The sequence below is a fragment of the Castanea sativa genome, chromosome 10 (assembly GCF_040712315.1).
Source record: "Castanea sativa cultivar Marrone di Chiusa Pesio chromosome 10, ASM4071231v1".
NCBI lineage: Eukaryota > Viridiplantae > Streptophyta > Magnoliopsida > Fagales > Fagaceae > Castanea > Castanea sativa.
In genome coordinates, this window is record NC_134022.1 from 25,739,870 (window position 1) to 25,755,190 (window position 15,321).

Consider the following 15,321-nt stretch of genomic DNA (forward strand, 5'->3'; position numbering starts at 1 on the left):
TTGCAATTATTAAAGATAGAATTCCTAATTAAGCTTAACCATTTTTCTTGGGAGTAGAGTCACTTTCTATAAAATAAAAAATCAAATCTATATATGGGAAACAGTTTTACTCTAAGATTTAATTAGAAATAGCTTATTTAGCTCAAATTGCAAATTTTTTGCTGAAAATACTATAAAAAAAAGTTAAAAACTAACTAAATAGTATAATGAGATTCATAAATAGTACCAAAAAGTGTAATAAGCTAAAAACTCTAATAAACTTTAACTTTTATCGCTTCCTAAACATACTCTAAATCGGTTTGAAGACATTATTTTACAACCCATTATTTGATATTTAATAAAACCATCAATGTATAACTTTTGTCACATAATTAATAACATGTGACACAAAAAATCTTTTATTTCACTATTCAGCTTATTTTTGCTACTATTTATAAGCCTTACTATACTTTTTGGCACTATTCATGAGTTTCACTGTACTATTTCAACTAATTTTTATATTTATTCATAATATTTTTAGCAATAATTTGTGTGTTTCTAAAAAAAAAAAAAAAGATACTCAGTTGTTAAGTCGTCTCACATCGGTAAAGTGTGATATTGAGAAGGAGTTTATCACTTGCTCCGCGACACTAACTACCGCATGTAGTTTTGGTATTGGCGTGTGAGTTTATTCCCTTATCTCATTCCTATTCCTCTATATATGTGTGTGTTTCTCAAAAAAAAAAAAAAATCAATTTTAGCAAAATAAACATATTAACAAGCGTGACATTTAGTAGGCGCCTGTTGACATTGACTTATACTGTATTAACGCCATTGCTAAGATCACGTCATGATCATAATAGATGAACGACCCAGAACGAAAGAAATCTAACACAAGGTCCCGCGAGTTCACAACACAGATTCCGCGGACCCACAACCCCGAGAAGACGTGCGAACGAAGAATGAAAGTGCTTATTATTATATTCACCCTCCATGCAATTGGCTGAAACCAGAAAAAAGTCAAAACAGAATACAGAAACCGCTTTGACTCCCGGTCTCAGTCTCTTAATTCTCCCCAAGCTCACGTAAACGCCGACTCTTCCTATCATTGCCCATCAAATAGTGATTCTCAGGCGGGAGAGGAAGAGAGAGACTAAAAAAAAAAAAGCGAAAGTGAGAAAAAAATACAAAAGGAGCTATTTTTTGATTATTTTTCAATCCCACTGCTTCTCTATTAAGTTTTTGATAGTACAAGCGTATAACAAACAGAGAGACTAGAGACTAGAGAGTAGACTCAAAAAATTTCCAAGAGAGAGAGAGAGAAAGTGCGTAGCAAAGCAATGGCTTCGTCTCCAACTTCGTCGTGTAGTTCATCGTATTCGAGTCCATTTTCGTCGTCGAAATTCTCTTCTCTACCTGTAATGGCGCTCAGGGAGAAGATCGTCGAGAAAATCCTCGAAAATCGCGTCACTCTTATCGTCGGCGAGACTGGCTGTGGTACTTCCGTACTCTCTTTTAACTCTATATCTAGACTCTGTAGTGTTAATGAGCGGTCGATTCGCTTTTTTGCTAGGTTCTGTTTGGTTGCCGAGAAAATATAGGAAAATAGGACTTGTTTGGTTGTTCAGAAGACTCCGAAATATTTTGCGTGCTTACATTTGAATGCTGAGAAAACTGAATGAAGAAAAAAGAATGATCGGGAAAAAAAAAAAATAGCTTTAGTAGTTTTAGTTTTCGATGTTTGGTTGTTAATAAGAGTCTGCAAAATAATCACTAGATAGTTGGACGATTCAATGTATTGTTTTTTCTATGGAATTTAGATGGTGAGAAATGCTAAATTTCGATTTTCATTCTCCGCTTTCTTAGCGGCCAAACAAGGAAATTTTTGTCGTGAATTTGAACAAATTTGATACATTCTTTTACTTCTTGGTTTGTTTTTTTTAAAATGGTAAGTTATGCCCGCAAATTAAAATGATGGAAAAGAATGCATGTGGCATTCCTTGATTAGTTTGTCGAGGATCCATAACTGGCCCCAAAATTGAGTTCTAAGGTTTTGTAGAAGGAAGGAGGTGCCATCTAATTTAGAGTTTATTGCATTAACTGAGTGCAAAGACCAATAAATTTAAATTAACAAGTTATTTGATGGACCATGCTTTTATACTTATAGAAAGAAAATCAGAATATCTACTATCTTCTATCATTGCTGGTTTACTTAAGGCTACATAAATGGGAGTGGGGTTTGGTTAAATGATTTAATTAACCTTTTTCATGTTGTTAACATTTTTGTCTGATTTTTAATACAGGAAAGAGCTCACAGGTTCCCCAGTTTCTCCTGAGGGAGGGCATGGCACCAATACTATGTACTCAACCTAGGAGATTTGCTGTTGTAGCTGTTGCTAAAATGGTTGCAAAAGCTCGTAACTGTGAAGTGGGAGAAGAAGTTGGATACCACATAGGTCATTCAAAACACTTATCGGCAACGTATGTTATGATCAATAACATTATGCATGTTCTATGTCTTAACATGAGCGTACGTTTTTTTATTTTATTTTTGGGGTAGTAAAACTGTAAAAGAGCTTCATTCAAGCAACATTATATAGAGGTTTCAACAGAAGTTCAATTTATTACTTTTCAAACATGGTGGTGATTTGTACTGATCTTTCTCCTTTGACTGTCTTTGGCATTATATTTGAGGTTCTAGTATCAAAATTTTATGTTATTTTTTGTTAATAGGTTTGCATATAGAGATCAGGCATTGGTGTGATGGCAATTGCCTTCCATCAAAGCAACAGGTTGCAAGTTTGAGTCTGAGAATCAGCCTCTCCAAAACAAATTGGGGGTAAGGCTACCTACCATAACTTCTCACAAACCTTGCAAAAGTGGGAGCTTTGTTCCCTGGGTACGGCCTTTTTTAAGTCTACATATACGCATGGTTGCAATGGCCTGAACTTTTGTACAATGTACTCAGATTATTTATTTAAAAGAAGAACTTATTTTTAGGAGCTGGTCTTAAAACCAGTGGGAATTTTCTAGAACAATTTTTGTTTGACTCAGACAAGGTCAATAAAGAAAAGACATTGTTATGTCTAAAACGTTACCGTGTCTTATTACCTAAGGGCATATCATGGTTCTTAGTCACATTCACATGATACTCAAATTCTTTTTGGTCCTATGGAAGTTATTTTTAGAAAGACCAGTTTGAGTTTTTGTTTAGACACTTTTTCAGAAGTGGGCTTGAGTTGATTACAAGTTGCAAAACTGCTTTCTTAGGGCCAAACTGCTGATTCTGTGCGTCTATGCGCCAGGTCACCTTAATGACCTGTACTTATTGTAATAACTTTTACTCTGAATTTATTTGTAACAGTTACACATTTTTGCCTGGTATTGTTTAACAGATCAAAGATTGTTTTCAAAACTGCTGGAGTTTTGTTGGATGAACTGCGAGAGAAGGGAATGAATGCACTGAAGTACAAGGTTATTATTCTTGATGAAGTGCATGAACGATCTGTAGAATCTGATCTTGTTCTTGTTTGTCTTAAGCAGTTTCTGATGAAGAACAATGACCTAAGGTTTACATTTTCTTTCTTATTGTTGTTATTGGTGGCAATTTTCATGCAATAAGCTCTACTAACCTAAAGTAGTTGGAATAAGACTCGAGTTAATTTATTAAAGTTTGTGTCTTGACTATCCAATCATTTCATTTGAAAGTATCTTTTTAACTTCTAAAGGATTGGTGGTTTATCTCTTGTATTTCCAAAGTTGTGAGTTTTAATTGAAATTTTTGGGCCTAAGTTTGTATCTGGATCTAATAGATTTTTGAATTTCCAGGGTGGTATTGATGTCTGCAACAGCAGATATTTCAAGATACAAGGATTACTTCAAGGATCTTGGCAGGGGAGAACGAGTTGAAGTGCTTGCAATACCTAGCTCTGACCAAAAAACCATATTTCAGAGAAATGTTTCATATCTTGAACAGGCAATTACTTGTACTCTGAATGAATTTTTTGTCCTGTCATTCATGCAAGGAACTAATATTAATTCAAAGCACTTCACTCTTAACTTTATAGTAACATGAAACCATGGATTTAAGAAATTCCCGTTCCTTTTATTTTGTATGTAATAATTTCCTTCGATACAATCGACTATATGGATTGGAACCCGTTGATCTGACTTTCTGCACCATTAATGAATTTGGCTGGATGGTATCATGGTATAGGGGCATAAGAATAGGAAGTAGTTAGTCCTGTTTAAAACTGGACTTGCAACAATTTCATGAAAGCACCTTCCAAATTCACCATATGCATGCTATTAATTGAAGAATGAGGAAACGAGTTACTTGGTGAAAAGTTTCTGGTGTACTTAAACTTTAAACAAGATTAGGATGAGTAGGCAATAGTGTGTATGTTGGGATGGGAATATTATCAGGTGGAGATTGGACTTGGTGCATAAAGTATCTTGAAAGAGTGTTTGATTCATTTTTAAAAAGTTATATATAGGGAGTGATATATATATAAAAGAAACAAAAAAAGAAGAATATATAGGGAGTGGTTTGAGAGGCTTGGCAAGGTTAAGTTATGTAGTGTAGAGTTTATTAATTTTTTTGATAGGTTATTAAAGTTAGAATTTAGGTATGAAGTTCTTTTAATAGATTTTTATGTTTTTTATATATTTTTTAATCTAGTGCATATGCCTATATGATGATGGTATCAAATTGTAGATAATTTGGCCTGAAAAAAGTAATGTGACCTTGTGGAAAAAGATTAGGTTATGTGACAATACATGGCACTTGTATTTATTGGAAACCATGAGTAATGGAAACCATGAGTAAGTTTCAGAGTTTACAATGGAATATAATCTTTTATTATGAAAACCTATTTTAATTTTACTGAATATTTATTCATTATGCTTTGTTTTCTGTACAGATAACTGAATTTCTTGGAATAAGTTTAGAGTTAAATTCTTCGCAATATTGTCCTGGTCCAAGCCCTTCCATGGCTGATGCTGATATTAAGCCTGATGTCCACAAACTTATTCATAAACTGGTGTTGCATATCCATGAGAACGAGCCAGATATTGAAAGGAGCATTTTGGTTTTCCTTCCAACATACTTTTCGCTGGAGCAGCAATGGAACCTTCTGAAGCCACTTAGTTCATCTTTTAAAGTTCACATTTTACATAGCAGTGTTGACACTGAACAAGCTCTCATGGCCATGAAGATCTGGAAGTCCCATCGTAAGGTATGCCATGATCAGTTCTCCACCTTATATTTGTGTGTATATCATGGTCAGGGAAGAGGTAGAAGGGATGGATGGATGTGGACTTGATATGTAACATAAAAAAAAATGATCTTTGATAACTTGTAAATATCTTCTGTTTCGTAATGTCATTGCATTATCCTTAAATTATGCACTTTCTATTTGAGTATATAGGGCTAGTTTAATTCTGATGCTGCTTCTTTATAAAGCATGGTCTTTGATGCCTCTAAAACTGCAAATCTATTTAGGCTGTGAATCATAGATTCATCTTGTAATTAATTAATTATCTTCCATTACCAATATTTAGCAGTTGCAAGGTCAATTTTGTTATTGTTGTTGTCGATCGAGTTAGTTATTCCCACTCATGTTTGTGGCTGTTCTATTGAATAACATGTTTATCAGGTTATATTGGCTACAAATATTGCGGAGTCATCTGTGACAATACCAAAGGTGGCATTTGTTATTGATTCATGCCGATCTTTACAAGTTTTTTGGGACAGTAATCGGAAAAACGAAGCTGTAGAGCTTGTTTGGGTTTCCAAATCTCAGGTGATGGGGGAATCATACTGGTTTTCTTGTTAATTAGTATTCCTACTATTTTCTTAGCTCCTTTTTTCAAATTGTGCTGTAGGCTGAGCAGCGTAGAGGAAGAACTGGTCGAACTTGTGATGGCCAGGTTTATCGGTTGGTTACAAGATCATTTTTCAGCCAGCTTGCGGATTATGAGTGTCCATCTATACTAAGGTTATCATTGAGGCAGCAAGTGCTTCAGATCTGTTGTGCCGAATCTAGAGCTATTAATGATCCCAAGGGTATGGTAATATGATCTCATTTTGCTGTAAATTCTGGACCACTTGTAAATTTTTCAAGGAAAGTCCACAATTCCTCTTCATTTTATTTCATATGATCACTTAAGATCGAGGCCCAACATGGAATGGTTGAAGTGTTGAATTTCCTTTATGTCCTGTTGTATGACCGTAGAGCTATGCCACTAGTGGTGGGTGGGTGGAATCCAACCCAAGTTAAAATGGCCTTATCTAGTAGAAAAGGCTCACATTGGAGTTGGTAAATGTTGGTATGTGCTTGGGCTAGAAACCCCTGCTCAACACACACACACACACACAGATATATATTGCATTTGGAGATGAGCAAAAACCTCTGGCATCAAGATGCCCTCTAGATATATTCTTGCACGAGTTATCATGTATTACTTACAAAAGATAAAAAAAATTGTGTAATATAATTATCTATGTCACGTTATGTAGGAAGTACAAAACTATTGCATTTGATTGAGTTTCCCTCTTAATTATTTTGACTTTTTCTCACCAATTTTTCCATCTAGAGTTGTAGTAACTACAAGCATTTTTAGAAAGATGGGTTGACCTATAAAACATTTCCACATTCCCCACACTAGAATATTTATCACTTAGCAGAACGCCACCTATATCAAACATGACTAGCATGTCATTTATTTTGAATGTATAGCATGATAGCAGCATCAAGAAAGACAACAGACATATATTAGGCTTACCAAACCTACACTACCTGCTCAACTCTCTTTGACCAGGTTTTTTGAGATTTGAGATTTTTGGTGTGGCTGGGTATTGTCAACCTTACTAACTTAGGGTTGAGTTTGGCCAGCCTTTTTGCCCAAAGGGCAGTCCAAATGATCATTATATTATTATTTGCATCTGCTAACCTTTCTATCCCTTAAAAATGCATTAATTTATCATGTTAATTAAAATAATATTGTGTGTTCTTTTTATCTGATGCTATGATAGTTTTTTCTTTGATAGTAGACTTTATGATTGTTAAGTGGTTAGTTTTTCTCAATTTTGTGCAAGTGATACTGGATTTTAAGATCAAGGTATAATTAAAGCTTGCAACATAGAAATTTTGTGGTAAAAGTTCACTAGTTTAGGAGATATAGGGAGTCACAACAATATCTGCTATGAAATAATTACTACATGGAGGAGATCCACTGTACATTTGTGAGTACAGTTTTCTACTTTGAGGATTGAATATGGTTTAAGGTGTTGGATCTTTTTTGCAGCCTTATTGCAGAAGGCTCTGGATCCACCAGATACTGAAGTTGTTGAGGATTCACTGAACTTGCTTGTTCACATGCATGCATTGGAGAGGACGCCTCAAAGAGGCCGGTATGAGCCTACATTGTATGGACGATTGCTTGCCAGTTTCTCATTGTCTTTTAATGCTTCTGTGTTGATACTTAAGTTTGGAGTCGTTGGAATGCTGCGTGAAGGCATTCTGCTGGGTACATTAATGGATACACAGCCCCCACCCATTCTTCGTCCTTTCGGAGAGGAACATTTGGTATTTTTATCCATCAAGTGAATGAACTTTGCAGTTTTGAAATTCCTTGATTGCTAGAACAATTGCCATATCTGATATTCTGATTTGATTGTTGTTCCCCAGTTTACTGAGTACATCAATTGCTACTTTAGTGGAGATAGCAATGATGATGTCCAAATTGGGCGAAAGGAGGTGGTGCTCATGGCAAACCTATGTGCATTTCAGTTTTGGCAACGTGTATTCAAGGTAAAGTGGTATGATTTTAATTGGAATTTGGAATTTTTAATAGAATTTGAATGCATGATTTACACATTTTGCCTTTCTATGAAGGATAAGCACCGTCTTGAAAATTTGAAGCAACTTCTGAAGTTTGATAAGATAAAAGATACAACATTACTGCTGCCAAAGATCGAGGAAGAATGGTGCTCTTTCCATAATCTTTTGCAGTCATCACTACATCATGTCTCAGAAATATGTATGAATCTATGCCATTACAACACTTTATATATAAAAAAAAAAAATATTGTGCAGTCATAACTACAGTCTATCTATGACTTAAGTATAATCTTAAACATAAATTCAGTAGCACCCTTTTTTAATAGAAAAAAATTTAGTTTAAGCTCCTTTTCAAGTTTGAGAGTCTTTCTTTTCAGATGAGGATGTGTTAAATTCAGTGCATCGTTTTCGGCCCAAATTTCTGGCTACATCCAATGGGCTGCCATCCTACTATGATCCTTATGAATTTGAACATACTTGCCTTCTCGAATGTCAGCCAGATGGAGATACAGATGCACTTGATGATGAGCATCTTGAGCCATCTAGTGAAATAAGGAAATGTGTTGCTGAACCATTTGTTGCTTCCAACAATTTTCAGACCAATGATGTGGTTAAAAATTTGGCAACTACTATCAAAGAGGTATCTTGTTTTGACTTTCTGGTGTGCACTATTCTTGACATAAAAACTGATCTTTACTTTACCTGTTATGTTTAACAGATAAGGGTTCTGTGCACAGAAGACAGATCTGGTAACCAGGGTATATATGCTGATGATAATGGTTCTCATGTCAACGGAGAGGAGTCTCTATGTGTATATTTTATTAAAGGATTCTGCAACAGGGGCAGTCAATGCTTGTTTTCTCATTCACTTGGAGCGAAGAGACCCATATGCAAATTCTTCTTTTCATTCCAGGTATCTCACATTTGTGGCTTCAATAATTGAAAATGGTGTATGGAGTGTTTATATGGCCTCAATTAGCCCATGCTAATTATTTTAGGGTCTGGTCCCTTAGGGCATTTGTTAATTGATGATTTTAAGAATGTTTTAATATCACTTTTATGGAAAATATAAAAAAGTTGTTAAAAAAATCAATTATTTTTCTCTTTTCCCATAAAAAGTTTGTAAAAATACTTTCTAAACCAATACCCTTAGGGCATCCATTAACTTTTCCCATTATTTAAAGTACAAATAGTTGCAATGCTTAACTGCAAATGAAGTAATCAATAGTCATCAATTAAAGATCATCAAAAACTGCCATTTAGACTTTGTTGGACCTGCTGTTTGAAAACATACTAATAGTGAAGCATGTTATAGTACCTGGATAACAAACTGACAAAAGCATCCTTAGTAGAAGCTGTGGATTTTTTCCCATGCCTTTTCTGGTAGGGAAAAAGTTTATCTCCAAACCAGTTTGGAGGAAATTAAATTCCTCCATCCCACTACTTGGTGGTTGATAAAACGATACATGTGTACTCGTAGTCACAAGATCTATTCAATGAGTCTTGTGAATTATTTAAATGATACACATGAATGGTTTGGAGGAAAACTGTGTCCATCTGGGAGTGGGGCACATGTCTGGAAACACTCTTTTCTGTGGAATAAGAATTCTTTTTTAGAAAAATCTTAATAAATGTCCCATTTCTTTTTAGTATAATGCTCTGCTTTATTGTAACTTGTATTTCATTATTGACAGGGCTGTAGAAATGGAGATTCATGTTTCTTTTCTCATGATCTGGCTCCATCTCCATCACCATCACCATCACCATCGGCATCATCTTCTAGCTCAGCTTTATGCCTGCCAGAAGATAGTGATGCAAATGCTGCTTCCCTTCTACGTTTTTTCCCTACATCTTCAGATGGATGCATTCTTCTATTGGATGACACAGATTTACGTTTCTCCGCAAATCTTGCTCGCTACTATGATCCATCCAAGATAGTCTCAACAACATGTTTGTCTGATACATACATCAATGATCCATCCTTGACAGGTGTCCGAATTTTTTGGGGCCTTTATCACCCATACCATACTATCCTTGCCAAAGGGGAGAATCCAATTCCATGGGATGAAGTGAAGTGTGTGCTATGGTTTCCTAACTTAGAAAGTTACAGTGAAAATTTGGATAGGCAAAAACTTCTCTTGCAGAATTTTTTCGAATATCTATCCATTCGGATATTGGCTGGTGCCTTGTATGAAGTGCGAGTTATTCTTACCATGAACAATATCCGATTTTCACAACTACAGGTAATAATTGATGCTATAAATCATTCGTGTTTTGCCTTCTCCACTGCCTATTTTGCTACTGAGTTTTCTCAAGAGGGGATAGAAACTGGGAATAATTAGATTGATGACCCTCTTGTCTTGTATTAGCAATGTTGTTCTACCTGGAACTTGTGTGCATTTAATGCACTTCTAAATTCTTTTAATAACACAATGGTGGATACTGGATAACTGTTATGATGAAGTTCTTGGACATAAAATAATGATGCTGCATCCTGTGTTACTTTGATGGTTGTGATGATGATGTGGCAAAGCATTTGATTATTGTGTTTTCAGGTTGAAAAGTTGGGTAGGGATTTCTTCTTCTTCCTTACCGAGTCATTTCCGTTTGACGTAACAAGCTTTGGGGAGTTAACAGACTCAATCACCACAAAGAAGCCAATGTTGGTATCGCGGGCCATCTCGTATGTTTTTGATCTGCACCCACCTACTGACATCCAGTTTGGTGATTATGCAGCTACGCTGCAGAAGCGTCTGCTAGATATCCAGAGCAACCTTTAGAGGATTTCCTGTGGGCCTCTACAGAAACTCATTATATAAAATAAGGAATTAGATTTTAGATTTTACTGGTTGTAAAGTTATTTGCTTTTGGCATTGTATAGTTATAGCAGGATAAGCGCATTGTAAGATATTTGGGGCAGTTGAGAAGATCTATCTATTCCTATTTATGTTGCTTCTGAAGGAAATGATGTTACATTGAAATTGCCCCTATGTTATTTTATGGAAAACAGGTCTCGATTTTTCATATGAATTTCTGAAGCCATCTAAATATTTATTAAATATTTTTGCTGCTGGCACATATAGGAATGTTTATGACCCTTGGAATTGTTGTCCCTGCCTAATCTTGTATTAGAATATTATCATGGTGACCAGTGCGTTTAGAACTTTATTGTCTTGGCTTGGCTTATGATTCCAGTGTGCTCAGCTCGCCTGCTTACATTTTTTATTTGCTAGTTCGTGTTTTCTCGGGTGATCAAGCATCTGAGACTTGACGACACTCTACTCCTACTACTAATGCATTCGGTTCTTTTTATCTTTTTTGGCTGAATCTATTACTAATGCTTGCTACTGATTTTATTCCTGAAATTACACCTTACACCCAAATTCTTAGAAAAATGATGCATCATAGTCGTTTTTAGTGAGATAGGGAGACCAAGCCTAGGAAAATAATTGTTCGATTTATTATGAATGATGTGACTTGTTTAGATAATACAAGTCAATAATTTTGTTAAAGTTGTTTGGGAAGCGCACGGCTTTTAAAGAAGACTAGAGTGCATGGAATCACCTCTCTCAAAAACTCCCAAACTGTTACACGTGTCCAAGTCAAAACACAAAAACATCGTTAACACAAAAAAGTCAACTTCAACTAGTCTTCAACTCCCAACTGTCTCTCTTTCTCTCTATATCAACAAGTGAAAAAATTCACAGAAACTAGAAACTCGATCATCGTAAAAATTAAAAAAAAAAATGTCACGCAAAGCCCTAGATTCTCGGCACTCCATTGACTCTTGTACGCTTCGTCTTCACACATGGAGACCTTTCCGTACTACTACTTCAACTACTACTACTGCTGCTGCTGCTACACCACCCAAAACCCTAGACCTCTCCGACTCAAACCCCTACTCCTACTCTTACAATGGGGCCCACACTCACACCAAGCGACCCTGCCTCGCCGACCGTGCCACCACCACAACCAAAACGCCGCCGTTTCCAATCGACGCAGCTATCGACATGTCAAAGCTCAGCTTAATCGACGACGACAACGCCAACAAGAAGAACCGGATCTACAACTGCGGGAGCTTCAGCTTGATCGCAAGAAAACGACGCCGTCGCGGGTCCAGATCGGTCTCGGGTCGGAGCAGTGACCGGAGCGGGACGCGTCGCTGCTGCTCCGTCGGGGCGTCGGCCGCGTACGGCACGTGCTCGGATCTTCCCGTGACGGACTCGAGCGGAGAGCTGTTTGTGAATGGGGATTCCAATTGGGGTTCGGATGTGAGCGAAGCGAGGAACTCGAGGAAAGAGAGAGATGGAGGGGGAGGAGGAGGAAGTGGTGTTAGTGGGAGTGGAGATAAAGAGAATTTGGGACTTGGGTTTGGGCTAATTGGCGGGTTTGATGCTCAGGGAAACGAATCCGGATACGGTAGTGAACCCGGGTATCGCGGTGACGCGGAGTTCGGGTATGGGGATGAGTTTGATGAGGAGGAGGATGATCCAAGATTGTTGTTTTGGGGTGACCGATTTGGAGGAGGTACATTTTTTTTACAATTTTACCTTTTCTTTTCTGTAATTTCATAATAGGAGTTAGAAACTTAGAATTAGATTCTTGGGAGGTTAGTTTGGTTGCTGGAATTACAGTATTGTTGGTTTTTCATAGCTTGTTCAAGTTCAGATAACTGAGCATTTTTTAGTGTAAGTGATAAGAATGGATGGGGAATTTGGTATGATTTGTGTACTTTATATTATTAGAAAGTGTAATTTGGGAGGATCTTACTCATTTTTGGAACTTGGGGCATGTTCACATTTGTGGGCTATGGCTATGTGTCTTGTGCTTTGAGGGAAGTGAAACAAAGTTAGAATGTAATGGGTGGTGAATTGTGAAGACAAAGTCAGCGGTCAAAGAAAAATGCAGCAAATTTTATAGTTTTGACTGATAATTATCCTGGAAAATTTAAGTCTTCTTCTCTAGTTGTTTGGAGATCGAAGTTGCTCTTTTTATGCTCCGTTTGGTTTGAAGATTGATTCGGCTTCTGGCCTGTTATTTATTGTGTGGGTCAAAAAGGATCTTGTTTCACCTTTCAATTTGTTTCATGCAGCTGCCTGGAACAGTTAGGATTGGGCTTCAATGCCAAAGGGTATGAGTAACACGATTCACCTTGTATTATGCAACAAAAATTATAGACTCTCTTTTCTTAGCGGTTTAGGCATTGTGACAGCCATGGTTCTCTGTGGCTCAGAAAGTGGTGAAATAATCTTATCTTTGGTTTGGGTGTTGTAGAGAGTGGTGTGTCTCAGGAAGTTGCTGCTGGTTTGTGGAACTTCTTTTCACTTAAAAATGGTCTTTTCTTTGGTTTGGGTGTTTTTGAAGGGGAGTATAGTGGATGGATTAGCTTATATTACTCGGAATCTTCAGATGTTTGAGACATTGTAGTTTCCCGTTTCTGAATTATTTATTATTATGTGTATAGATGCTTTATTCTGCATAGCAGGTCAAGTTTTGATTTGCATTAAGTCTCTACACAAGTTTGTTATTGAAGTTTGGTTGCAAAATCTTGGTTGGAAATCAGGGGTCTAGAGGTCTTAGTTGACAGAAATCGAGGGAACAGAAGAAAGATTCATTTTGTTGTATATTAAGGGAAGTAGTGTTAGCAACAATGGTTGAGGTTGTGGTGGTGGTGGTGGTGGTGGTGTTATATGGTTTGATATAGTTTGTGGTGTGGCAGAGTGGGCAATGGTTAAAGTTTTGTCTTTATTGGAAAACCAATGAGAATAAACATAATCATAAAAAATGACCATTTGACCTGTGTGGTCTTCGATAAACAAAAGTCACTTCTTGATGGTGTTATTGTTGCTAAAGAATACCTGGTAGGAGACTTAGGAAGCAACATGTGGTAAGGATTAAGAGCACTAGATAACTTAAAGCTAATGTTGGAGCTATTAGACTAGGTTATAGTTGTTGGATGCCTTCCACCTGTGTCTAGCACCAGTTTTGGTCTGTTTTTTGGTCTGTTCTAATAAATTTATTTCATTATCAATATTGAACGTTGCTCTATCGCTCATTTTGTTGCCATTTTGGATGCTAATATTTGTAATCTTGTTATTGTCACTTTGTGAATTGCTATATTTTAAACAATACTACAACCTTTTTTTATGCTCCATGATGATTTAAATAAGATTTAAAAATGAGAAATTACTATGAACTCCAAATTTATTTTGTAAATGGGGAAATATTGCACAGGGACGTGAATATTGGGGATTCTTCAATTTTGTCTTACATTTCCTTGTTCTCTATTATTTATTTAAGCCAGGCTTCCACAAGAATCTGACATTTTGTTGTTCAAGCATTTGCTTCATTCCATTCAGCTTGAGAGACTGATGTGCCTTTTTCTTGCAGCAGAGCCAGATTCTAAAATGGAGATGGCTGGAGAGAACTCATTCTCAGATCAAAAAACCCATTACAGATGCCGGCGTAAGAAACATGATTGCAGAATGGTTTATTCACTGAGGTAAAAGATTCTGCCCATGAAAAATGACGAATTCCTTTGTTTCATCCATTCGGCTTGCTATCGATGAGGTTGTTGGCTCCCAGAGTGCAACTAGTGGTTCACAAAACATTATAATGATTTCAGCTTGTTGGTTGGTTATGCTTAAGCCTTCCCCCATTTTGTGAGATCATCTATGCCAGCATACTGTCATGCGGCACTCTATTGGCTTCTGCTTGAAGGGATTTAAAGATGTGCATTACATTCTAGCGCATTATCACATTATCATAAGATAATGTTGTAATATTCACAGGTGATTAACTCATGTACTTTTGTTATCATAAGATAATTGTGCAATATGTGCTAGAACTCCGGAATTCTTTATCTACTTTGGTTGTGATGATTGAGTTCTTGTGAAGGTTGTCAACAAACTGTGGGCTTTGCTGGGTTTACTATTTGTAAATAGGACAAAACTATTTTTTATTTTCTATAAACAGTTATATCCACTTATTAAATACTTCTTTTTCCCCATCTTATTTGAAGATAAATTGTTTTGGTGGAAGATGCACTGGAATAAGGTGCATTGAGCTCTAAATCAATTTAAGAATAGATTGTTTTGGTGGAAGTCTTGAGTTTATTACAGCACGAATCATAATTTGCCACGCATTTTTTATTTAAATGACCAAAGTTTAAAATGGTGGAGCATAATATGAAACACCCTTATGATGGAACCAAGGATATCTATTTCTTATACCATTACTGTTGCCTTGTGTTATAACACTTGATTATTGAGTACAGAAACTTACTAGGCACGAGTGTGTTGAAATTCAATCAAATTTACCAAGGAGCAAACCGGCACAACTTTGCCTCTCGGGGTGATCAACTTAGCCAATATTTTTGTTTTTTTGAACAATCCACTTTATGTATTATAACCTGTTATGGGACATCCTTAATTTTGCTTCTTTTCGTCTCGTATTATCTTTTGTACTTCATTTGTTTGTACTAATATACTAATTCCAT

General features: G+C 36.4%; 2 protein-coding genes across 3 annotated transcripts; both read left to right on the plus strand.

Moving 5' to 3' along the window:
* The first annotated feature begins 1,206 nt into the window (after positions 1 to 1,206).
* Positions 1,207 to 10,853, plus strand: LOC142611750 (DExH-box ATP-dependent RNA helicase DExH8). Its single transcript, XM_075783872.1, has 14 exons — positions 1,207 to 1,476; positions 2,283 to 2,460; positions 3,375 to 3,548; positions 3,808 to 3,955; positions 4,902 to 5,216; positions 5,637 to 5,783; positions 5,866 to 6,046; positions 7,288 to 7,568; positions 7,671 to 7,793; positions 7,878 to 8,022; positions 8,201 to 8,463; positions 8,542 to 8,736; positions 9,518 to 10,066; positions 10,379 to 10,853. The coding sequence occupies exons 1-14, from the start codon at positions 1,320 to 1,322 to the stop codon at positions 10,601 to 10,603; spliced, it is 3,081 nt and encodes a 1,026-aa protein (XP_075639987.1). The 5' UTR covers positions 1,207 to 1,319; the 3' UTR covers positions 10,604 to 10,853.
* A 631-nt stretch (positions 10,854 to 11,484) lies between these two features.
* LOC142612616 (uncharacterized) lies at positions 11,485 to 14,816 on the plus strand. 2 transcript variants are annotated; one of them, XM_075784727.1, is made up of 2 exons: positions 11,485 to 12,350; positions 14,214 to 14,816. In XM_075784727.1, the coding sequence occupies exons 1-2, from the start codon at positions 11,570 to 11,572 to the stop codon at positions 14,327 to 14,329; spliced, it is 897 nt and encodes a 298-aa protein (XP_075640842.1). In that variant the 5' UTR covers positions 11,485 to 11,569; the 3' UTR covers positions 14,330 to 14,816. The 2 variants fall into 2 exon arrangements, with proteins under 2 accessions (XP_075640842.1, XP_075640843.1); XM_075784728.1 differs by having other exon boundaries at positions 14,217 to 14,816.
* The last annotated feature ends 505 nt before the right edge of the window (positions 14,817 to 15,321 follow it).

Coding starts and splice junctions, on each gene's coding strand:
- LOC142611750 (XM_075783872.1), top strand. CDS start 1,320: ATGGCTTCGTCTCCAACTTCGTCGTGTAGTTCATCGTATTCGAGTCCA. Junction 7,794..7,877: donor TTTGGCAACGTGTATTCAAG/GTAAAGTGGTAT, acceptor CTTTCTATGAAG/GATAAGCACCGTCTTGAAAA. Junction 8,023..8,200: donor ACATCATGTCTCAGAAATAT/GTATGAATCTAT, acceptor CTTTCTTTTCAG/ATGAGGATGTGTTAAATTCA.
- LOC142612616 (XM_075784727.1), top strand. CDS start 11,570: ATGTCACGCAAAGCCCTAGATTCTCGGCACTCCATTGACTCTTGTACG. Junction 12,351..14,213: donor GGGTGACCGATTTGGAGGAG/GTACATTTTTTT, acceptor TTTTTCTTGCAG/CAGAGCCAGATTCTAAAATG.